This window comes from Nannobrachium achirus (assembly GCF_963921795.1).
Source record: "Nannobrachium achirus genome assembly, chromosome: 18".
Lineage (NCBI taxonomy): Eukaryota > Metazoa > Chordata > Actinopteri > Myctophiformes > Myctophidae > Nannobrachium > Nannobrachium achirus.
In genome coordinates this window covers 59,337,350-59,363,308 of record NC_137825.1, presented here as the reverse complement: position 1 = coordinate 59,363,308, position 25,959 = coordinate 59,337,350, and the positions used below count along the sequence as shown (strand labels likewise).

The window sequence follows — 25,959 nt, the reverse complement described above, 5'->3', positions numbered from 1 at the left end:
GGGATAGGCTTAGTTATAATGGAGGCTGTACATGCACCAGGTGTCAGCCTCCTCAATATTCAAGATGTCTGGGATCTCTTCTCCACTAGCGACATCATCAACAGAGACAACAGACAGAACACACAGCTGGAGAGCTGTTTGTTCTCCTCAGACACCCAGAATGTGTAAGGTTGATGGGTGCGTCTGTCGACTCTAATATCTCTGATGATGATGAATGGCTCCCTGCAAAAGGGGCTGGAGGTGAAGAGACAAAGATTGAACTAGATTGAAGAGGCTGTCACCAAGCTGCTGGTACATGTGGAGTCAACTAAACCTACCCATAACCCTAACCTAATGGAGGAAATAATGGGTCGCCAGGATTATGAGTGGACCCCAGAGAGTTGTCGTAGTGATACTTCCAAGCACTGGGGATTAAGTAGATCTGGTAGCAGTATGGCACTAGGGGTGCAGCGGCACATGCTTCTACAGCATCAAGCAGTCTCTCATCTTGGAGCACCACTAGCCAAGACAGTGATCAGGGGACATATGCCTTGGAAACTGGAGATGAATGCATGGGCCAGGTGGGGACTAAGCATGCAGCTATGGCTTCTGACCGAATACAATATCTAACAAACTTTGGAGAGGCAAAGACATTGACAGAACAAGACACAGCATTGGTAGCAGAGAAGTACAACTGCTGAGACCAACAAGGCACCTTTCTAGTGCATGTCTTGCCACCTACTTGCAACAGCCAAGGAACCTGAGGAAAGACTAGAACCAATGGAACATGGATGGATGCAAGGAACACTTCGACTCTCGAGGATATGGCTGCCTTGCTGATGGATATCGGTGCATCATATTTTGCCATGGAACAATGGCAAATAAATCCTGTAAAAACACATCATACTAACTTGGATGCACACAATCACAATATGGTGCACTTTGAGGGAAATTGTTATTTAATTTTGTGTGTGATTTTATTTGTCACTTTTATTCGTAAATAGTCTTATTTGCTAATTTAAACACCCATTTAAAACCCCCCTTTAAAGTTAAATGTGGATGTTTACTTGTTGTATTTCTCACTAGTATGTCTTTTGTTATAAACAAAACAAACTTACTATAAAATAGTAACAAACTTACAAAAAATACTATAAAAGTGCAAGTAATGAACAAAATCGTTTTTGAAAAATGGCATTGACATTGATATTTCAAAGACAAGATGATCCTTAATGGTCAAAACAATGTCAGAAATGAATTATACATGTCAGCATTAGTTGATTTAGACCTTCTACACCTGCTTTTACTCCTAACAATGGCCAAGTTATGGCCCACGGTCTTCGGAATAGCAAAATGACCTTGACCATGACCTTTTGATGTCCAAATCACACAAAATGGTCAAAACAAAATCAGAAATGAATTCCCCACACCACATTTAGTCCAAATAGAGGTATTGCATGTGCATATACACCCAGAAACAGAAAAGTTGGATTTTCATCATAGCCGATGGCAGCCATATTTGATTTGGCCATTGCACCATTCGTGGCACTATGGCGGACGAGCACCTCAGTGATTTTTCATGTCTAGGGACCCACTGACTCAGTTCAGGTGAGAAACTCCCCTAACACCAAATTGCGAACAGGACTTTAAGCCAGATACTGTATTACCTGTACGTCTGTCTGTCTGTCTGTCTGTCTGTGTGTGTGTTTGTCTGTCCGTCCATCTCCTTAAACTGGAGGCCAGATTAAGAGCAGAAGCAGTTGCCCAAATCTTTCACATCAGCCTGAAGTAGCACCACCAGCAGGCCAATTCTTGCAAAACACATTTTTGGCTATTACTTCTACAGATGTTGTCCAAACATCACGCGAATTGGACAGAGCTGTCCGATCGTTCATATTTCCTCCTGATTATAGCTAAGACTGGCTTCTGATTTTAGCAGAAGGGGCCTGTTTTGAATACAATGCCTCAAATCATGAATTGCTGTGAAACTTTGCACATACATTGCACATTCGGCACGCTGTGCTGAACGTTTCAAAGTCTGCTTCAGTCGACTCAACGTCGTTCGATAGGGACAGCATCGTAAAATATAAAATGATGACATGGACGCTTTCCCGGTTTTAATGGGTTAATAATGCTGTGTCTTTTTTTTTTTTTCTAACCTGAATTGGAAAACAAAGTACGAAACTATCCCGGAAATTGTCTTCCTACACAAGCCCTCAAATACTTACACTCATGCATGTTCCACACCCATATCGTTGCTGTCACGCAGAAAACTCCTATCTTGATATTTCAATGTTTTCATGTTTATTCGTAAATGAACACCTTACTTTGTCATACATGAGTACCAGGAAAAAGTACCCGAACATAGCCGCTCTACGGAGGCTGTTTTCATGAACAATTTTGAAAGTGAAATTGAAAGTGGTCGAGTGTGTCCGTGGGTATAAACATTGAACCGGAGAAAAGTTTTAACAAGAGCTTGTGACTAAATAATAACTCCATCGGATCCATTGGATGTATTTTATTTTATATATTTTATATATTATCTTCTTCCAGTTTTGGACATACAAGGTTTCCACCCGACAGAGACAACATGTGTTTTATACGATGGCGTATTAGGGCCATCTGGACAAATCTTCTGACATTAAACTCTGACGTTTCGGAGAAAATGTTCAGATTTCAAAAACTCTGGCCTATATATATATATATTTCGTCCATTAGAAAATAGCCAGAAAATAGCAGATCTACAAGCTCACAACATGTCGCGCTATGATGCATTGAGCTTATAGATCTGCTATTTTCAAAAGATTTTTTATACTTTTAGAATTTGTGAAATGGGGACCTGCACAATGAGTACTTTTACTTTTGATACTTGGAAGCAGTGTTGATTTTGACAGCAAATAGTCATAGTCTTTTGAATCAAATTCCATTTACTTTTAGTCATATTTTAGAAATCAGAAATGTTTTAGTGTTAGGCTAGTTTCAGTTGACTAGATATCAAGCAATTTTAGTCGACAAAATCTGCAGTTAATTTAGTTGGTTAGTTGGTTGCATGCTGAAAATAGCCGATCTACAAGCTTGAAGATCTACTATTTTCAGATTGCAACACCCTAGCGCAACCAAACATCAACTTACTTGTCTTTTTCTTCAACTGGATCTGTTCTCCACCAGTCCCTCCCTAATATTTCAGTCCAGTTTTTGTTAGGTAGGCGACGAATATCAAACCAAAATCAACACTGCTTGGAAGTATATTTTGATGCACTTTTACTCATTGAAAACAGGACTTTAGTTTATTTGATCATCTCATAATTTTATACAGGTCATACATTCATATAATCATTGTTACAGGTGATCAAAAGGAATAGGCAGAAGCTAAAGCTTGTGAATGCCTATCCTACGTATTCATGACATTGATTAGTTATAAGAGTGTTCAGATTTTTTTTTTTTCCATCATAAAAAAAATATATATTTTTTAACTTGTAACAGAGTATATCAACATGCAGTATTGATACTTTTACTTAAGTAAAACATGTGAGTACTTCTTCCATCACTGCAATTCAGATTCAGATTCAGATTCAGACTCGGCCTCGGACTCGGAGTCGGACAACTCCATGTTCCACCACCTGAAGGTGGAGGGCTCTCTGCGCACGTTGCTGCCACAGTGCACTTCCCCCAGACGCCGGTGGTAGGGGGCGTAGTCGTCTATGAAGGTGCAGGTGAGGCCCAGGCCGCCCAACAGGGACACGAGCTCCGCCTCCAGCGCACAGCGGCCATTCACCTGCGGGCCGAAGGGCTTGGGGACGCCTAGGCTCTGCCCCAACACCAGCATGTTCACCTGGGAACAGACAGACAGAGAGAGAGAGGTCATTTAATGTAGCAATGCAGCGTGAAGGAGTGGCTCAGACCATATTTGGGGTAGAACTGGGTCTTCAATGTTTTCAGGCCCTTAGCAGAGAGAGAGAGAGATGACGCAGGGACCCCCTCTACATATTGTATAAATGTGTGATGGAGATTCTCATCGATGTCATAGATTCATAGACTTGTTTGACACATAACCACTTAAATTAGTAAACTTGACCTTTCACTCGGTCTGCTCTTTTCTTTTACCTCTACACCAAACCTATTTTTGGCTAAAGTTCCCCTCAGAGCACAGCGATGTGAGGGTTCAAGTTGTTCATTTAAAATAATCATCCTATCACACAAGGATTTGGCCGCCCCCCTGTAGTAACTCTGAGGACCCCCTAGGGGTCCTGGACCACCTGTTGAAGACCCCTGGTGTAGAAGGTATAACGTGATAACAATGTAGCAGTGCAGCTGCGTGAGGGAGTGGCTCAGACCATATTTGGGTAGAAGGCCTCCATCTTCGGAATGCTTTGGCTAGTCCAGGGCTTGTGGAACTTGAACATTACGGGCACCTCCACGATGTCCTCGTCCTCCAGACCAAGCCCCGACTTCAGCAAATCCCTGCTGCCAGTGATGAAAGCCTGCGGACACACACACACACACACACACACACACACACACACACACACTAGGGCATTAACGACTTGTGATTTTTGCAAGTCGACTCGACTCAGTAGAAATTTGAGTTGAAGTCGACTTTATCGTTTGATGACGTCATCACATCACACACAACCCCCCAATTATTTTGGGGGGTCCCCAGATGATTAACTTAATGTGAAACATTGTTTTCTCTCTCAACAGTAAACAAACCAACACAACAGTAAACAAACCAACATACAGTTTAAGTGTATACATTTCTAAAGTGACAATTGAAGGACTTTTTAATACCTCTAAAATGGCAAATTAAACATTGTCCAAATTGTCAAATATATAGATGCAGAAATTGTGAAAATAGACGGTCTACATGCTCACAACTTGTGAGCATGTAGATCGTCTATTTTCACAATAGAAAGTTTTTTTTTTTTTTCAACTTCGTCTTTCGACTTTCTCTGGTGGACTTGTGTAATGAAGTCAACTGAGTCGACTTGTCGGCTTTTTTTGTTAATGCCCTAACACACACACACACACACACACACACACACACACACACACACACACACACACACACACACACACACACACACACACACACACACACACACACATTTCAATCATTTATTTATGTCCACATAAGAGATACAAGTACAAGGACACAAATATTACAAGGTGCTGTAAATAATGTACAGTCAGCAAATCCTGGACAAATATCCAATAACCACACACCATTCAAGGGTACATATAACAACGCATTCGCCAAATTTGGCGACTACCGATAGTAGAAGAGATTGCACAGAACTTTGCAAGCCGTTTAGCTGTTTTTTTGGGCATCCCAAGTTGTTGGAAGCCTCTTACAACCAACCTATGTACATGTCCAAGGCTGCCAAAGATGAACACAAATAGATTGCACCTATAGCTCTGTGATGGTTCGTAGGAGCGGCTGGTATTTAATGACTTTCGTCATAAAGGCTTCCTCCAAGCTAGAATCAAAGGTACAGGCCATTTCAAGAATGGAAACTGATTTGTCTCCTTCATTGACAACAACAACATCTGGTGTATTATCAGAGAGATGTGCAAATATTTCTGGATTTTCTGTACAGAGATGAAACATGGAAGGTTTGACACAGGAATGTTTGTACATTCTCACAGATGGTGCAAAATGTTTAGATATGTCCTTTGTTATGAGATCAACTATTCTGTCGTGGCGTGCTATGTAGAGTCCTTTATAGGCATAGCAGCCATTCAGAATGTGTGACATGGTTTCTGTAACAAGCCCTGTGGTGTGATGCAAACAATGAGGTGCGTGGGTGGAGGAGAACCAGAGGGAAAGGTTGAGTTTGGTGGGAAGGACCTGTAACCTGGCTTTTACTGTAAAGGTGATAATGTCCTCATTGAGAGCAGTGTTCCTGAGAAATGAATGGGAAACAGAGTGATCTGCATGGGGAAGACATGCTAGTTTCCCCTGGAGTTTGAGTCCAGTCCAGTGTTGTTGTTGTTGATGTTGGAACAGATTCAACAGGGTCCTGCGAGCCCCTGTGGATGTTAACAGGTGAGTGTGTCCTCCGTAGTTCACTGTTGCTCTAACAGAGGTGAGGGGGTCAGATATGATGTCCTCAGAGACCCTCACAGTCTCCGAGTCAGACCGCACCCACTCCAGTGACACTCCAGTTTGTACACATAGCTCATTAAAGTCCGGCCAGTCTGATGAGACTCCAAAGCCTGGTGAGCGAGTGTCCAGTTTTCCACTGGGTTTTCTTTTGAACCCTAGGAAATGGGGCTCTGGCTCCCTGGCTATAGGGACCTTGCGTCTCCTCATATCTAAAAACAGGGAATGTCTAGCCAACTGCCTTACATCCCTATCATCATTATTCAGCATGTTCAATAGGTGGGAAACACGCATACTGACATAAGTCCAAGACACATTGGGTACACCCAGGCCTCCCTCCCACTGGGGATGGAAAATGACATCACGAGTGCTGTGTGTGTTAAGGGCAAACCACTTGCGTACTAAGCTGACTGTTTTATTGTTCATTTCGCTTAGTACCTGCTGCTGGATATGAACATTTGAGAAGAAGTGTTGGACTTTGGAAAGTGCTACCGGTCTAATGGCCTCTAGCTTCATAGCTAGGGGTAGGGAGCATCTGTCAATATAGTCCAACCTAGATGTAAATTCGGAGAGGATGATGTTAACTTGCTCCTTCCATTCTCCTGCAATGTTAAATTTATGCCCAAGGTAACTGTATGTTTCATGGAGAGAGAACACACGTATGGGTTTGGATGTTATTTTAAACTCAGGGCATGTATCGGTTTTTGAGTGGTACCACCGATTTCCTCCACTTCTCCTCTCATACAGTACTGCACATTTAATATCTTTAACTTCCAGGCCTGACCATTCTAGAAATGCATCAGTCTTGGTGAGCAAACTGGACATCATCAGCAAAGCCCTGTACTGGGTTTGGGGAAATCGCACCGCGGGGTGCACATAGACATACTGTAGCCACTTTAACCATTGATTGATGGCAATTATGAAGTTAACTGCACTCCATGGGCAGCCAGTCTTAATACCTGTCTGAAGTGGTATAGGTTGAGTCAGATTTTTTCCACAGATAACCTGGATGAATGATTCACTGTACACATCTTTCACAATATCTATGTACACCTGAGGTAGTTTTATTTCCTCGAGTGATTGAATCATGACATTGTGAGAAAGAGTCCCAAAAGCATCTCGAAAATCAAGGAAAACTGAAAACAGTCTACATGATTCGTGCTTGAAATCGTCTATCTCTGTTTTAAGGCAAAACACATGCTCGTCCATTCCGCTCCTGTTAATATATGCTTTTTGCTTGGTAGACAAAACATCAGCATCCACTAACCACGGAAGGTTAGTGGATGCTGACACACACACACACACACACACACACACACACACACACACACCCCGGCTGTATGGGTCAATTTAGCCCCCCTAAAGGAACCCACAGAGTAAGCAAGGTTGACACGGAAGCGGATATCTTTGGAGTGAATCGTCGCGAGCGGACAGGAATCTTCCGATTCTACAAGACCCATTGAATGCTCCCGTGCAGGGATCCGAGCGACGCAGAATATTCAGCGATTTTTCAAAGGTACGTGGAAAAGGTGAGTCAAAATCGTAACTGATCCACTCACCTGCGCAACCCCCTGTGCGATTTGGAGTAAGTAATCTTTGAGCATGTGATTCACTGTGGTCTCTTCTGGCTTACCTGTAGGACAGGGGACATCCAGCAAGGACACACTCAACAGGGAGGATTTTGCACATATTTTGAGATAAAAAAAAAATATATATATATACAGTAAATAGCAGATATACAAGCTCATATCACTGCATGAAGTGATGCACTTTTAGCATTTACTGTACTGTATATCTGCATTGTTTTCATAGCCAACCCATGGGCTATATATTTTTGCAACCGAAAGTCGCAGTTAAGTATGTAAACCGGCACATCCTGTCAGTAGGTCCGCGATTCTGTAACACCGCAATGTCTAAAGCTGACCTCAATGCCTATGGCTGACCTGCCCATATATGGAGGCTGACCTACCCATATATAGAGATCCCTGATGTCATCCTGCCCAATATGGAGGCTGACCGGCCCATATGAGATCCCTGATGGCGCGACCGTCGCGCCAATTATTGGCCATCTGGCCAGTGATGTATATGGGACCAGTTACTCATATATGGAGACCCCTGCATGATAGTCAACAATATTATGTCAAAACATGCCCATATATTGGCATTACCAAATATGGGCATTCCCAGATATGTCCTTAATATTGATAACATTGGGACAGGGATCTCCATATATAGGCATAAAACGTATGTTAATTAGTTATGCCAAGCAGGGCCTTGGCAAGTTAGGGCCTGGGTTTGATGCCTTGGGAACTCCATATTTGGTCATAAGTGTGTACCCTAACAGGGCATCATCTGGGAATGACCATATTGTATATGGACATTTTATTTATTTTATCCTTTATTAATATATATCCATATACATATATGGACTTAATATTAACATTTTCGGGGAAGGTAGGTAAATCAGAGTAAAGCAGGCTTTTGGGCCAGTTAGGGGCTGGGATTGATGACATCAGAAAGTGGAACAGGAAGTGATGTCACAGTGACAGTATGGATATCCAGGGTTTGATCTTTGATGAGGTGATGTCACGGGACATCACTTCCTGTACTGAAGGACAGACAAGCTACTGCGACCTTCGGTCGCAATAAGCAAAGCTCACCCGCAAACAGTTTGGCTTGTCCATGTCCGTCTTTCTCCAAGCGTTGGAATAGTTTGTAGGCTGCATCTGGACTGGCCAGCAACATCCGGAAGCCCTGCACACACACACGCACGCACGCGCGCACACACACACACACACACACACACACACACACACACACACACACACACACGAACGCGCGCACACACACACACACACACACACACACACACACACACACACACACACACACACACACACACACACACACACACACACACACGAACGCGCACACACACACACACACACACACACACACACACACACACACACACACACACACACACACACACACACACACACACGCACAATCATATGAGACAGAAATGTATATACTGTATATTGTTTCCTGGACAGAGTTAAAGGTGATACACCATGCATTTAAAAAGTATTTATGTCATATTGTTTATGTCCCAAAAAACGTTTTTCAAAAGGTTTGAGGCTAAATTACCTCTCCTGAATAGAGAGCCTCTCATTTTTTAATGGCTCTCAGAGCATTTTCAGCTGCAGTACCACCTTTGGCCTGAACTTTTTGAAAAAAAAGATTTTTTTGAAAAACATTTTTTTTTCTTCAAAAACGTCAGTTTATGGCGTCACAAACGGCAGAAAATCTGGACAGCCTGTTTTGAGAACCCGTGGGATGCTTTTAACCTCCACCTTCCCAAAACCAGAGAAAGACACAACGGTCTGAAATGGGACTTTGTGAGGATAGAAGGTGCTAGTGGGACCCCAAAAAAAGGTTTTAAAATAGGAAAAGTGAATTTTCATGGTGTATCACCTTTAAGTCCTACATACTTCTCATACGTCCAATATTCCAATAAGAAAGAAAGGAAGAAAGGAAGAAAGGAAGAAATAATAAATGAAGAATAAACGTGAGATTGTGAGACACAAAGATTTGGCTGCCCCCCTGTAGTAACTGAGTACCCCCTGTTGAACACCCCTGCACTAGAGGCACATTTTAGCAGGTTTGCTGGAGAAGGAATGTTGACCTTTCTGTCAGGCGCCGGCACAAAGGTCATCATTTCGTCCACGTGACCAACGCGGAGCCAATCAGTGTGCAGAGAGATGGGCTCCTGAACCCTCTGGGCCTTCAGGAAGTGTTGAGTCTCTGCCGTCATGTCTCTGACGGCAGTCTCTGGGGAGCTGCATGGTAAAACACAGCATCATGCTTAATCAGTAGGGGTGTAACGATACATTTTAATAGCGATTCGATACATATCACGATACATGGTTGACGATACGATACATGGACGATATTGGTTCATTCATATACGATATAACCTGACTTTCGCCAGATAGTTGCAGCAGTGCGTAACGCTCTGCCTTACATCTGGGCTCTCTCGGGCACACTCGATGTAAGGGGTGGGCCATTTTTTGAATTTCTAGCTGGTGATTGGATGTGGCCGTTTCTATCACAGTCTGGGAGTGCCAACTCCAACCACTCATATTGGCCTGTCTGCATGACGTTGCACCCAGAATCCGCCTCCTGGGTTTCCACGTGGTCTGCAATCAGACTCTATTGGCTCAGAGCCGCTCAGAGCCCGCCCATAGCTGCCGCTGATTGGTCCGGCCCGGGACTTTACGAGTGTTATCAACGCTGGCCGAGCAAGCCCAGATGGTAAAGCAGAGCGTTATATACGCAATGCTGCCACCATCTGGCGAAAGTCAGGTTAGATACGATACGATTCGATTCAATGATTTAAAATCAATATAGTAACTATTTAGCAAAGAAATTAAATCTGTGTGAAAGGTGTGGATAGTGCAGGTTTTTAAGGGAAACCTGTATTATTATGGATATAGATAAGTAAACACTGTGATTATCTGCCAAATATATGGAAATTTTCTGTTGACAAACCTGCACCTTGACATGAACCCAGAGATTACACACATTTATCGATAGACCAGTGTAGCTATATGGAATGGAAAAGTAATTAAACCCCTCCTTTTATTTATTTTTTCTTAAAAATGCTAAATATAATGCACAAGTAGGTAGTATCGATACAATCGATTCTTTGCACTGCCGATTCGATACGATATGTCTCTCCGGCTCTTTTATTTCAAAGTAACTTCCCCAACACTGGCTATAGCGTTTGCTGAACTGATGCCACTGCACCAGGTAAAAAAAGTAGGAAAAAAAGGTTTCTATCACACAAAGATTTGGAGGACGCCCTGTTGTAACTCTGAGAGTTGCGTCATCGCATCATCTCCGTCCACTACAATGAGCGACCGGAGATGACGCCACTGTCCACTAGAGGGGGAAATACAAGGGAAAACAGGATAAAAATGCTTTTTATTAAACAATCCAGGAGCGGCGTGTAATTATGGTTTACCGTGCGTCGAGTGATTGTAAAACAACCTGTGATGTGTCTTCTTTTATATTCCTGAACCAATTATATGACAAAGTCGTTCACTGTCATTCGTGAGTTTTGGCACCCATTGTGAGCGTGGGAAGACATATTTGCATAATATAACCACACTCAGGGGTCTATTAGAGCAGGGGTTTTCAAAGTGGGTGACGGGGCACCCTGGGGTGCCGCGATGGCAGTCCAGGGGTGCCGCAAGATAATCTGATAATATTTGGAATTTATTTGGACACTTGAAAAAATATTTAGTATCATTTTAAACTTGAAGTACAAAGTTATTTTCAGTCAGTTCTAACCAAAATGGCTATTATCTTGAAGTTTTCCTCGCAACATAATCACTAAAATATCGTCACTGTCGGGCAGAAACCTCCTATCTCCAAGTTTCAAGTTTGTGCATCTTTTGGTAAAGCAAAGCCCTGCTTCATCATACAAGACTGTCACACAAAACTAGTGAAAAGGCGTGGTGTGCTTGTAGATCAGCTGTTTTCATTAGTTTAGTATATTTTATAGATGATAAATACAAAACAAACGGTTTTGGACATAAAAGGTTTCCACCCAACAACGACGATATAAAAATATATATTTATGGGGTGCCCTGAGACAAAAAAGTTTGGGAACCCCTGTATTAGAGTAATGTTAACTCCATAGACACATACAAAACAGAAAAAGTTCAAAACTATATGGCACCCCATCTTTAAGTACATTTTGATACCAGTACTTAAGTACTGTTACTCAAATACATTTTGAATTCTGGACTTGTACTTGTTACAGCGTATATCTACATTAAATGTGAGTACTTTTTCCACAGCTTGGAGGGCGAGGCAGTGTTTATCTCACCAGTAGCACTTTGTATGAGAAGTCCTTCAGGCCCCAGTCTCTGGGAGAATCCAGAACAACAGGGAACTGATGGTGAGGAGAGTCCACGTAGCCAAACTCCAACTCATCCTGCGTGGAAACAAACAGGGGTGAAATAGTTAGGGATGTCCGATATTATCGGCCGGACGATAATATTGACCGATATTAGCATAAAATGTTAAATCAGAAAATATCGGTATAAAAAATAAATAATAATAATATATATATTTTTTTTACAGGAGTTCTTACTGTATGATAGTTAGGGGTGTGCCAAAAAATCTAATTGTATTTTTTGTGTTACAGTGGTTCTCAAAGTGGGGTTTGGGGACTCTCAGGGATCCTTGAGGACGTTCCAGGGGGTCCCCAGCTAAATGTTACATAGTTAGGAACCAAATTGACCGATATGGGTCTGTAACTCTAGATTGAACAAATGGAACCAAATGGACCCTTATGGATCTGTAACTCTAGACTAGAGTGTACAAATGTAACCAAATGGACTCTTAGGGGTCTGTAATTCTGAAATATGGAACCGAATGGACCCTTACAGGTCTGTAAGTCTTAGTGTACAAATGGAACCAAATGGACCCATTCCTTTTGTACACTCTTAATATGATTTTATAATATAAATTGGGGTCAGTGGCATAATGCATTTCAAACTGGGAGTCCTTGAAATTCAGATGGTTGAGAATCACTGCTAGATATTATATTAGCATAAATCGTATCGGAAATTAAGAGTTGGATATTATCGGTTATCGGTTATCGGTAAAAAAGTCAATATCGGACATCCCTAGCAATAGTTAATCAATCTAATTGATTATGGCCCGCCAATAATCATCTAATTATCGACCCCAATCTTGGGCATGCAATTATAGGCAAATATGCCTTTCTAAAAATATTATGCTATATATAAATAGGCCAATTGAAATGAATGGACAGTGGAACTGGAAACAATATACTGTATGACATGAACTCATGAAAAGGCACTGCTCACTTCATACTGGGTGTGATTTTCTTTTACCTGCATCCATCGATCTCCTTGGTGCGCGTCGTAATAAAGCACCTCCATCTTCACATTGCTGCTGTGGGCCAGCCTGGTAATTTCATCGATGAACTTCGAGTTATCTTGCATTCTGTTAATGTGTAGTACACACAGGGAAGCCTTTTTTGTTAAAAAGGTTAAAGCTCGATTCTGATAACTTTATAGCAATGATATGAAGTGTTTGTTCAGTAACAGGGTTTCCTTGTCTCTCCACCTCTTCAGGAGTCGCTGTCAGGCAGAAACCAGCTATTTTTTAACATTTTATTTTATTTCATTTTTCTACATCAGTGCTATTGAACACTAGCCTGCGTACCAGCCTCCAACGCTGCGTTCAGTGGATTTGTTTTTTCACTTTGCTTCTCAGTCTGGCAAGGCTCCTGTCTCCAAGGGAGACGGGACATACCAAACGAGACATACCAAACGGACATACCAAACGGACATACCAAACGAGACATACCAAACGAGACATACCAAACGAGACATACCAAACGGACATACCAAACGAGACATACCAAACGGACATACCAAATGAGACATACCAAACGAGACATACCAAAAGGACATACCAAACAAGACATACCAAACGGACATACAAACGGACATAGCAAACGAGACATACCAAACAAGACATACCAAACGGACATACCAAACGAGACATACCAAATGAGACATACCAAACGAGACATACCAAACGGACATACCAAACGAGACATACCAAACAGACATACCAAACGAGAAATAAACAAAACGAGACATAACAAACAGACATACCAAACGAGACATACCAAACGAGACATAACAAACAGACATACCAAACAAGACATACCAAACGAGACATACCAAATGAGACATACCAAACGGACATACCAAACGGACATAGCAAACGAGACATACCAAACGAGACATACCAAATGGACATACAAACGAACGAGACATACCAAACGAGACATACCAAACGGGACATACCAAACGGGACATACCAAACGAGACATACCAAACGGGACATAGGGGTTAGAGTTAGGGATTAGGGTTAGGGGATAGGGAATATGGGTTAGAGTTAGGGATTAGGGTTAGAGGATATAGGGAATAGGGGTTAGAGTTAGGGATTAGGGTTAGAGGATATAGGGAATAGGGGTTAGAGTTAGGGATTAGGGTTAGAGGATATAGGGAATAGGGGTTAGAGTTAGGGGACAGGGTTGTGTGTTCTTACAGGCAGGCATACACCACCATTGGTTTGAGGGTGTTTGGGGTCATAATCCAGGGTGCTACTCTGAACACCACAGAGTAGGCTAAGATGTTCTCGTCAGGTTTGCCACCGTCGGCAAATTCCTGCAAACATTTTCAATTTAGACAAACCATTTTCAAGGCCTGGAAAAGGGCTACAGGAGTTTTGCAACATAGCATTTTTTTATGTAATTGAATTTGAGGTATTGATAGTTTTAAAGGTAGACTAAGGGATATTTTTTGTTTAAAACACAAAGTGTTTTGTTAAAAGGTTAAAGGACAACTTCACCACTTTTCAACCTATCTTCATACAGTTGGTCCTCACTAATGTTCATGATAAAATAGCAAAAAGGGAGAAAATAATCTACTTGTCTGTCTCCTAGGAGGCCTGTTAGGCAGTTCAGAAACCCTCCTACCAGTGACATCATCGTTAGGCAGATTCTTTCTTTCCTTTTTACAGGCATTTGTGGTGAAGTTGTCCTTTAAAGCAATATATTCTGATAATAATCATTACTAATGTACCAAACTGGGGGGTCTTGAATTTAAAATGTTTTGGGAATGGTTGCCCCACACCACCAGACCAGTGTTAATTTTGTTGACTAAGACTAAAGGTCCATTCCCACTGGGCCAGATAACAGATAAAAAAATCTCTTTCTCCAGATATTTTTCCATTCAAAGTGGATGGTCGATACAGATTATCTGTATCTACCATCCACTTTGAATGGAAAAATATCTGGAGAAAGAGATTTTTTAATCTGTTATCTGGCCCAGTGGGAATGGGCCTTAAGACTAAAAGACTACGCCTAAGAATAAGACTAAACAATTTCAGAAGACTAGTCTAAGACTAAGACTAAATGGTGTGTTATTCAAAAGTCTAGGACTAAGAAGACTAAATCTGAATTTGTTGCACCAGACTGAGGTTGATGGTAATGCGACCACTGAAGTCTTTATCCGGGAAACAGAGGCCCTCCACATAGAAGTCTGTCTCAGTAGCGCCACCATAAGGTATGTCTTTGGAAAACTCCTCACTGCTCAGCACTAGAGGGTACTTCTTCTCTGTGGAAGAAACAAGTAATATAGTATAAGTATATATATAATATAAGTATATATAAGTATATATAATATAATATAATATAATATAATATAATATATATATATATATATATATATATATATATATATATATATATATATATATATTAATGCAAGAAAAAGTGCTTATATTCCAGCACGCTAACTTTCCAGGAAGAGAATGGCTGTATTTTATTTTTCTATTAACAAGCTCCAACCATGATGTCACTGGTAGGCAGGTCTCTGAACTGCAGTGCAACCAATGAGACACGGAGGGAGTAGACTGAAATTGTGCCATCTTATAATGAGTGTTAGTGAGGATACATTTTACAAAGATAAGGTTGAAAATGAGTGAACTGTTCCTTTAACCACATGAACCCTAACATCCCTATTCTGGACGTGGCATAATTAGGCTGGACATCAGTCAATGCATAGACATAGAAGGTTTTTTGGGGGATTTTTTTAGGCAAGCTTCCGGAATTAGCCTTATTCACGGCCCGCCCGATCAGCATCCCCCGGGTGCTGAAGTCACATTTTGAAGGGGAAAATCCTACTATAGCCTATAGAGTTAACACAGAAATCGCAAATTTAATGCAATTTCCGAATAGTAAAGTAAAAAATACGGTTAGCATGATCAAGAACACAAGATAGTAAAAGGCACAAAGCCTTATAATTTACTTTAGCGTTCGAAACAATGATTTGTTGGCTTTAAGTCCAGCTATTTCTGTTATAGTTTCCCCTTCTAAATTGATGTCAGCACCAGGGGGATGCTGAGAAATTTGCTGAGTGGGCGGGCCGTGAATAAGGCTAATTCTGAAGGACGCTTCCGTGTGCGTCACAGAAGGGGATGTTCGGTAAATCAATCAGATGCGGGACTCCCTCTTTCCCAGAGGCACTTGCTTTTTGGCAATGTAAACCTTTGTCTCCTCAAGCCAATAAAGCTCCTTTTAATTGAATGTAAGTCCCGGAAAAGACACACTGTGATTGGTCAGTAGTCACTTTTGAGTGGCAGAGTGCCTTCCACACTTCCGCACTTCCGCCACTGACCGCCAGTCCTTTTTATTTTAACTGGGGACCCCAGTCGCGTCAAAGAACTGCAACGGGGGAGGAGGTATCTAGCTTTTTGTCAATATATATGTCACGTTTTTTTTTTTTTTTTTTTTTGAGTTTCAGTGAAATCGAGAACCGGAGCGCTTGTCGTGCGGCGCGGGGCGGAACAAACGGTCGCTTTGATCCACAACAACGACAACGAGACAACGTAGCGTCGGCAGGATAGCGCCTCACCCCACGGAGGTTAGGGTTAGGGTTAGGCATAGTGTTAGGGTTAGAGTTAGGCATAGTAAGCTAATGGCTAAACACATCTGAGCTAGGCTAGTAGATAAACAGAGAAAGAGTGGTCGCAAACGAGTGACGTCAGCGCCTACACTAGTGAATGGCTGTTGTCGCCATCTCATGGTGACTACGCAGAATTACACAGGTGCGCTGATAAGAGACTATCAAAGTGAATTGATCCAGGTGGTGGTAGGGGTGTGTGGTGAACTACAAAACAAGCGCTCTTACCCCAATCTCACTGAGTTACCCAAACTGACTGTAACATATACTGTATACACATTACACACATATATACACACACACACACACACACACACACACACACACACACACACACACACACACACACACACACACACACACACACACACACACACAGAGTTAGGGTTAGGGCAAACGTGTGGAGTCTTTGAGAACCACAGATTCTTTTAAAGACTCACCTGCGTTACTGTCTGCGACCTCGCTGGCCCTGTAGACTCGGACGCGTCGTGCGTCCTCCTTGGTGAGATGCATGATGAGCTTGTAGCCCCCTGGGAGGTTAGCCGGCCCTCTGGTCCTCAGCCTCATCACAGACATGTCCTTCAGGTCTGAACGCACGCCACATGGAAGAACAAAACGCAACTACAATAACCTGTGGTCCAAATGATCGCAACAGGCATGTGCGCACATAGACCAGGGTTGATTTCGTCGACTAAAACTATGACGGAAATTGTGTGTCGACTGTCGACAAAATAAAAACGAAATAAAAACTAAGCTGGGATGACTAAAACTAAGACTAAATATATTGACAATTTCGTCAACAAAATAAAAACTAGACTAAAACGTTATGTTTGGTTGCTCTCAGGTGTTGCTTGCTGAAAATAGCCGATCTACGAGTTCACAGCGCGTCGCAGCGCGACGTGTTGTGAGCTTGTAGATCAGCTATTTTCAGCATGCAACCAAGTGAAAAATCAGTCATTACGATGCCATCAAGGCCTACCAAAATACATTTTAGTTGACTAAATCAACTGTAGATTTAGTCAACTAAAATCTCATGATATTTAGTCGACTAAAATTAGACTAAAACTAAAACTTTTCAGGAGACTAAATTATGACTAAAATTAAATGGGATTTTATTCAAAAGACTATGACTAAAACTAAATCAAAATGTGCTGTCAAAAACAACACTGACATAGACATCAATGGGGGCTTGAGCCCCTGCCCTTTTATCCGTCTGTAAAAAGTGCCCTCACCAGACCATGAATGCAGTTTTTACTATGGTGAAATAAAATGAAAAATGCCCACTTTCCATTGCCTGGCTCCAGCCCATAGACCCGCCCACTCTCTGAGCAGACAGAGAGTGGGCGGGGTCTGGTGTTGTCATATGACGCTAAAGTTTCTCTGGTTTAGGCCAAGGAAATTAAAAACAAGGTAGGGACATATACGTCATTTTCGCTATCATGCAATTCCAGACGGCAGATTCGTCTCACCATGGGAGCCAGCCCTGCACCCGGAAGTTTGGTGGCCTGCATTGGATTCCATGGAAGTCCGTGGAGAAGCTCATGAACAAACCACCAACAAACAATTATTCTGACTGTCTTAGACACTTTGTCAAATAATCACTTCTGGAAAATAAAATACATCATATAAAACTTTTTTTCTGCTATGTTACTTTTCAATGTGCACACTGTGCAATTTTATAGAGGTATCTAAAGAGTACAAAGTACGTTCTGAACGTGCCAAGGATTTAGTGTTGCCATGTGTGCTTATTATAAGCGACTTTGGGCTTATTTGTCTGACGTTGGCTGCTGTTGCAGGTGTCGTCTTGGGTGTGTGTGTGTGTGTGTGTGTGTGTGTGTGTGTGTGTGTGTGTGTGTGTGTGTGTGTGTGTGTGTGTGTGTGTGTGGGGTGGGGTGGGGTGGGGGGTCCACGACCCCCAGGGGTCCGCGGAGGTACTGCAGGGGGTCCGCGAAATTATTGCTTGATTGATAAATACATTTCTTTTACTCTTTTTCCCCAAATGTCCATTTATCTTCAAATATTTTTAAAAACATTTTCCACATTTATGTTTTGACATTATTGACAGTTAATAAGGTATGCCTATGTATTCATGTTTAAAATAAAAGTATGAATATGTTACATATGAAACACAATTGTACATGAATAGGCTATAGCCTACAAATGTTGTAGCCTCTACGAGGTGGTAATTAAGGTGATCTGCTCCATCTCTGCATCATTTTGAAGGTCCCTGGCCTGATTGAAGACCCCTGTTCTAAAGTGAACAAGTTGCTTCTTTTTTTTATTGATTGAAGAATGTATTAGAAGCCTGAAAATGTACAGTTTTATGACAGTATAGGCCTACTTGCCTACTCATTGGTACAAGGTCAACTAAAAGGAGATCCTATTAAGCTTTTTGTCTTATTTTAAGCCACTTTATGTATCTCATAACATTGAAAGAGACCGATGGAGCACAGTAGGCTACTTTGCATAGGATATCATCAGTAACAAGGGAATGGGCTTTTTATTGTTTTAACCAGTGGTTCTAAGTGGTGGTGGTGGTACCAACTTTTTTTACTTGAGTAAAAGTATCATCAATATTATCAATGTTTCGATCAATTGAGTACAAAGGACCCCATGGAAACAAGCCATACTTATACTTTTTTGGAAAAAATAATTTTAGCAGATCTTGTACTGTACTGTACTGTACTGTAGCCTACTTCTCTGTACCTGTCTCTGCAAACTGTAAGTAATCAATCAATACAGCAATTTAGAAATAATCTCACAAGTTAAACTCAGGAATTAAACAATGAATGGTATTAAAATATAATTAAAGTAGGCTACCAAGTAGAAAGTGCTCATTATGCAGAATGTCGCATTTGACAAGTTATCAAAATCTTAGCAGAACTATTAGCTTGTCGATGGTTATTTTCCATACAGCAGTAAGTGCTCATAAAAGCCTAGTGCCTGCCTGGCCCTAGTTGGTTATTTTAGGCTTGTTTTCCTAGGCCTGGTTGCTTATTTCTCAGAACCTGGCAACACTACCAGAAACAATACATGACGGAGGATGAGGCTGTTTAGATGCCTCAATAAAATTATACAGTGTGCACATAAAAAAACAATTGATTGGAAAACAACCTGTGATAGGCATTCTTTTATATTCCTGGACCGATTAACTGACAAAGGAGACAAACGTTCAGAAATAATTTATTCACAAGCATGGTCCAGCTGGCTGCCTTCCATCTGCCATGGATTCCAATGCAGTTCACACAACTTCCGGTTCCAGTTTTGGCTCCCATGAGCGTCAATGGCGGATGCCCAGCCGTTTTGGCGACTCTACCTTCTTTATAGTTATCTTGGTTTAGGCAGAACCAAGCCAATGAGAGTCGGAGCCTCGAAGGTGGGGCTGGGTCTAACTTTTGAAAATCAACAGAAATGCCCTCCCCTTTGAAATATCTTGTCAATGGGACAATGTCAGACTCTAAGCTCAGCGCAGAGTCGGAAATCAGGCTACCCTTTCCATGCCATACCTGAAGGCAGAATTCAAGAGAATTGCCTTGTCCAATCTCTCCTAAACTTGAATGCTGCATTTTATGTTGAAAGAATTGCCCTCTCTGTGTAGAAATCCATGCCGTACGCCACATATCCAGTACTGACTTGATTATGCTTAGTTCAGTATGGTATCAAGCACTGAAAATAGCCGACCTCCAAGCTCCAAGCTCTAGAACTTGGAGGTCAGATATTTTCGGTATTTTCACCAAAAGTCCCTTTTAGAAGTTTCAGCCCCTGCCTCTCTAACATTCTCTGCACGTCCCTGGTTCGCAACACATGACAACTAATAAATCGTTCAGATTATGAGCATTATTCACCTGACAGTGCAGAGACGTCAGGTGCGTCTGGTTCCTGCAGACGGGTGTTCTCGGAGTCACAGTTGACCAGTAGAATGGCTCCGTGCCCGTTGGGACCCCATGTCCACGAGCCCTGAGATGCAGGGACACAACAATATTAACCCATTTACCCAGAGATCTTCAACTGGGGGTCCCGGGACCCCAAGGGCTGTGGTTCTCAACCTTTTCAGGCTGCGACCCCCAAAATAATCATATTTGTCCTACCCTGACGAGCACTAAGAGTTGAGGATTTTTTGTATAATATGGTTCTATTGTGAAAATAGCAGATCTACATGCTCACAACGCCTTGAGGTTCTGCCAAATCTATATGTGATGCGGAACGTTAGCCAAAGATAGATTGACCATTTCCAACGGTCAAGTTGACTGAATATTGAGGTTTTGAAAATACACCTTAGCCTGAATCCAGCATTTTCATAGAAAAGATAATGGCTGGGTTTCCCAAAGCGATTTTAGCCCATCGTAGCTCACGCATGGTCGTAGAGACCAAGCCCTGACTGCCATGTTCGTGTGTTTACATCCGATCGCTTTCTTTTTTCACATGTATATCCTGGCGTTCCCCATGCGCACCAACCCCATTGAGATAAACAGACAGCGATCAGATAAAAAGGCTTCTTATTAAAGTACACGGAGTATACAGTTGCGGGTCCCCAGTCCTCAGGGTGACTTGCGACCTCAGGGTGACATGCGACCTCGCCCTTGGTCGCGCCAATTCTTAATTGGCCATCTGGCCAGTTATGTACTATATGGGACCAGTTATGGGACCAGTACAGGAAGTGACATCCTTTTTATGCCCATATATGAGTCATTCTGTACCACATCACTGTGACTCACTGACATCATGTGACATCACTTCCTGTACAGACAGTCAGACAAGCTACAATATTTCTCAGGGTAAATGCGACCTTTGGTCGCAATTATTTTCGGGGTCGCCGCCTGAAAAGGTTGAGAACCACTGATCTATACAATATGTATTGGGGGTCCCTGCTTCATCTCTCTCTCATCTATGGGGTTCTTTGTGTGAAAAAGGTTGAAGACCCCTGCATTAACCCATTCAAACCAGGGAGGCATCTGTGTAATTTTAGATGTTAACCACATTAAACATTATTTTATACTTTGGCTAAAGTAATAAAATAGCAGATATACAAGCGTGTGGCTCTGCTATTTCTGGAAGAAAAACAATCTAGAACAGTTGTGCAAATCTTTGAATATATATAAATATTTTTGAAGCAAACATTTTAACTCAAATCTTTGCTTCTGGGGGTCCCTGGAACAACATATCTTGAGATGGGGGTCCGCGACCGCAGCCAAATAGCCTACATATAATTTTGGGGGTCCTTGACACGAAGACATTTGGTAGTATCGGCCTGACTGCTTGTTCTCACCTTTTTGGGGTGGTTCTTCTCCACAAGACCATCTCTGTCAGCGTCTACATCCAGACAGAGATCTGTACAAGACACAACCTAAATTAATACATAGTATTACACGGCTTGGTTGAATGCTTGATTCTGACTGGTCAATCGCTGAAATCAGCAGTGTGTTATTTCTGGATAACAGACCGCTCAGCTCTATAACAGACCGCTGCCTAATCAAAGGCTCAGAGCACCTGCTGCACTCATGCTGCACTGCGTGAATTTTGTGCTGTATCCAATCATTTACAACTTGAAGCGAGAAATAGACGACGCAGTATCAGAAAATGGATTCTATTTGATCAGCACTTCCTTGTTTTCCAAGTTGCGCTGGCGGGACGTCCAGGGCTGATTTTATATCATATAAATTAGACAGATTATATATATATATATATATATATGTATATGTATAACTGTATATGTATATGTATATGTATATGTATATGTACTGTATATGTATATGTATATGTATATATATATATATATATATATATATATATATATATATATATATATATATATATATGTATATGTATATGTATATATACACACACACACACACACACACACACACACACACACACACGCAAATTAATCACATATGTTGTATCTGCTCTAAATCTACCTTATACGTTTTTATACTCTTATCAACATGGGTCATGAGTAGACAACTGCTTGCTTTATGCAAATGTTTATTATTATTGGAACAATGACAAATACTGTCCAGAATCTTATTCAAGTTACAAAAGGTGTGTATGAGATGAAAAACATGCTGAAGTCATGAACTCAAGTCCAACAAATTACATAATGGGCATTGAACGCAGGATATAGCTCCCTATTAGGCCTGGGGCCAATTCTGATATCTTCACAAATTGGTACCACCCAAGGTGACCGTACATTTTTTACATTTTTGACTTCCTACATGTCTCTAGTTTACATTTTGGTATGATAACCCTTTCTGAGAACCAGCTTAATTGATGTTATCAGCCGCTAGAGTCGGTCTCCCATCGACTTGCTATACAGGAGGAAAATACCCTGAAAACTTTTTTTTTCTGGGTATTTAAAGCTATACTGTGTAAGTTGCTCAACTGGTGGTCTGTAGCAGTATAGCAAACCGCGGTCGCGTTTGCTTTTTTCGTCCGTTTTTCGCTCGCGGACCGGGCCGTCAGACCACCGCGTCCGCTTCGCCTCGCCGAGACGCTTTCAATGAGGTCTCCCGTGTCCTTCTACGAGCAGCGGTTGGAGAGTTACTCCTCCAGTGTAAACACTGCAGTGTACTTCCTGAAGGCGTGTTTCCTAAACCCACCAGAGAGCCCGGCAGTGTATGTTCTGCGCTGTGATTGGCCGGCAGTGTATAACCCTCGCTGTGATTGGCCGGTAGTGTGATGACGCAATTTTTCCGCGAAAACCGGTCCCGGGCAGGGATCATAGAAAACATATAAAGAGAAGGCTTTAGAAGCTGAAAATAACGGAGTGGGGGTTCTAAAACTTTAGCGATTTAACAGCTAGGACCATTTTAAGATTTGTTTTATAAAAAAAGTTACATGGTACAACTTTAAGTAGGATGTGAGGGGTCTAACTTTGTCATGATACTGAATCCATTGCAAGCATCTGTTTTACACAAAAAACATTCCTTGGGCTAGAAATGGCCACAGAAGACGCCCACAAAACTGATGAAACTGATGAAAAGTGATGACTCATCACTTTTCATCACTAAACCATCGCTTTATGTGGCCATTTGAGACATGTAGGAAGTGAAAAATTAAAAAAATGTACGGTCAGCGTCGGTCACCTTGGGTGGTACCAATTTGTGAAGATATCAGAATTGGCCCCAGGCCTACAGTATATTGAAAGTAGCTGAAAATATAAAAGCCATGCCTTGTGTGTTGCAGGTTAACAACATGGCTCAGGGATAGAGAAACAAAGCAAAAACACGGAGGGTTCTCGAAGGGTTCCCAGTTCGATCCTGGGCTCCCCCAGAGTTGGTGTCGAAGAGTCCTTGAGCTAAAATGTCTAAAATAAATAAACATGAGATTAATTTCAATTCAAATAATTAATCGCAGTTAACATAATGTTGAGTTAATTACGATTAATTACGATTAATCGAGTTAACTCTGACAGGCCATAGGCATGACTTTTATATCTTCAGCTACTTTCAATAGGGAGCTAAATGCTAGTACAGTATTGTATTGTAACAGGGAGGCTATATCCTGCGTTCAATGCCCATATGTTATTTGTTGGGCTTGAGTTCATGATTTCAGCATGCACAGCTTTTTGTTACGTGAACAAGATTCTGGACATTTGTCCTTGTTCCAATAACAATAAATGTGTAGGACAGGGGTTTCCAATTGTTTTTGTCTCAGGGCACCCCATGAATATTTTTTTAATCCGAGGCACCCCTACATTATAATTTTCACTCCCAGCACCTTATATTTATAGCATATCGTCGTTGTCGGGTGGAAACCTTGTATGTCCAAAACCGTTCGTTTTGTATTTATCATCTATAAAATGTACAAAACTAGTGAAAACAGCAGATCTACAAGCACACAACGCCTCGAGGCGTTGTGTAGATCGTCTGTTTTCACTAGTTTTGTGCGACAGTCTTGTATGATGAAGCAGGGCTTTGCTTTACCAAAAGACGTACACATTTGAAACTTGGAGATGCGAGGTGTCTGCCCGACAGTGACGGTATTTTAGTGATTATGTTGCGAGGAAAGCGTTGGGATAATAGACATTTTGGTTAGAACTGACTGAAAACTTTGTAAACCCCTGGTGTAGGAAAACGTGAGAGAGAAGCAGACTTTTACTTGTGACCCATACAACTTTGTCCACAACCCAAACAGTGTGTTGGGAAACATAACATAACATTCTTTATTTAATGTTTTATTTTTAACAGTGTCTGTTACATACCGACAGCTGTGATATGCAGGACTGCTTTCCCCAGCACCTTGTCACCAGTCGCGTCATAGTACCACACTGAGAGCTTCAAATGACACATTAACATAATCACTGTCTCACACATATCATCCTACTAGGGCAGGGTTTCCCAATAGGCGGCCCGCGGGCCATTTGCGGCCCGTGGGGGGCTACTGTCTGGCCCACACCAACCCCAGTAATAATGGTGGTATAAGAGCAGCAACAACACTAGTATATCGTCGTTGTCGGGTGGAAATCTCGTATCTCCAAATTTGTACATTCTTTCGCAAATCATACAAGGCCGTCGCACAAAAGTAGTGAAAACAGCCGATCTACAAGCACAGAACGCCTCGCACCGCGAGGCGTTGTGTGCTTGTAGAACGCCACCGTCGCCCCCTGTAATGTTGTGGCCCTCGGCTTGGTACCCTGGACATAATTCGGCCCTTGGGGAAAACTAATTAGGGAACCCTGTACTAGGGCATTAACGAAAAAGTCGACAAGTCGACTGAGTCGACTTCATTACACAAGTCGACTCCCACCAGAGAAAGTTGAAAGTTGAAGTTGAAAAAAAAGAAAATCCTATGTATTTTTTTCTATCATTATTTTTGCTCCATGTGAGCATCTGTACAGCATTCAAACAGTAGGATTGCTTATTGTCAAGAACGGAATGATTCAATATTACAGTTCTACATTACATTTGGTATAACATGGTTCTATTGTGAAAATATATCTACTCACAACGCCTCACGATGCGAGGCGTTGTGAGCATGTAGATCTGCTATTTTCACAATTTTTGCCTCTATATATTTGACAATTTGGACAATGTTTAATTTGTCATTTTAGAGGTATTAAAAAGTCCTTAAATTGGCCTCTATACACTTAAACTTTATGTTGGTTTGTTTACAGTCGAGTGAGAAAACAATGTTTCACATTAAGTTAATCATCTGGGGACCCCCAAAATAATTGGGGGGTCATGTGTGATGTGATGACGTCATCAAACGATAAAGTCGACTTCAATTCAACTTTTTACTGAGTGGTACATCCTACCATACACGGACAAAATCTCTGTTTGTCTCTGTCTCTCTCTGTCT

At 41.7% G+C, this 25,959-nt stretch overlaps 1 protein-coding gene across 1 annotated transcript in view; it reads right to left on the bottom strand.

Moving 5' to 3' along the window:
- Positions 1 to 3,520: 3,520 nt before the first annotated feature.
- LOC308303836 (protein-arginine deiminase type-2-like) overlaps positions 3,521 to 25,959 on the bottom strand; it is a gene marked incomplete at both ends in the record, with an annotated part of 28,375 nt that continues 5,936 nt past the window's right edge. Inside the window, 14 exons of the mRNA XM_080748331.1 lie at positions 3,521 to 3,808; positions 4,311 to 4,457; positions 7,639 to 7,712; positions 8,740 to 8,833; positions 9,768 to 9,921; positions 11,016 to 11,026; positions 11,979 to 12,086; positions 13,015 to 13,126; positions 14,246 to 14,364; positions 15,170 to 15,315; positions 17,103 to 17,249; positions 20,508 to 20,619; positions 21,929 to 21,990; positions 24,863 to 24,935. Coding sequence (XP_080604457.1) covers positions 3,521 to 3,808; positions 4,311 to 4,457; positions 7,639 to 7,712; positions 8,740 to 8,833; positions 9,768 to 9,921; positions 11,016 to 11,026; positions 11,979 to 12,086; positions 13,015 to 13,126; positions 14,246 to 14,364; positions 15,170 to 15,315; positions 17,103 to 17,249; positions 20,508 to 20,619; positions 21,929 to 21,990; positions 24,863 to 24,935 — 1,647 coding nt within the window. The remainder of the gene's footprint in view (positions 3,809 to 4,310; positions 4,458 to 7,638; positions 7,713 to 8,739; positions 8,834 to 9,767; positions 9,922 to 11,015; positions 11,027 to 11,978; positions 12,087 to 13,014; positions 13,127 to 14,245; positions 14,365 to 15,169; positions 15,316 to 17,102; positions 17,250 to 20,507; positions 20,620 to 21,928; positions 21,991 to 24,862; positions 24,936 to 25,959) is intronic.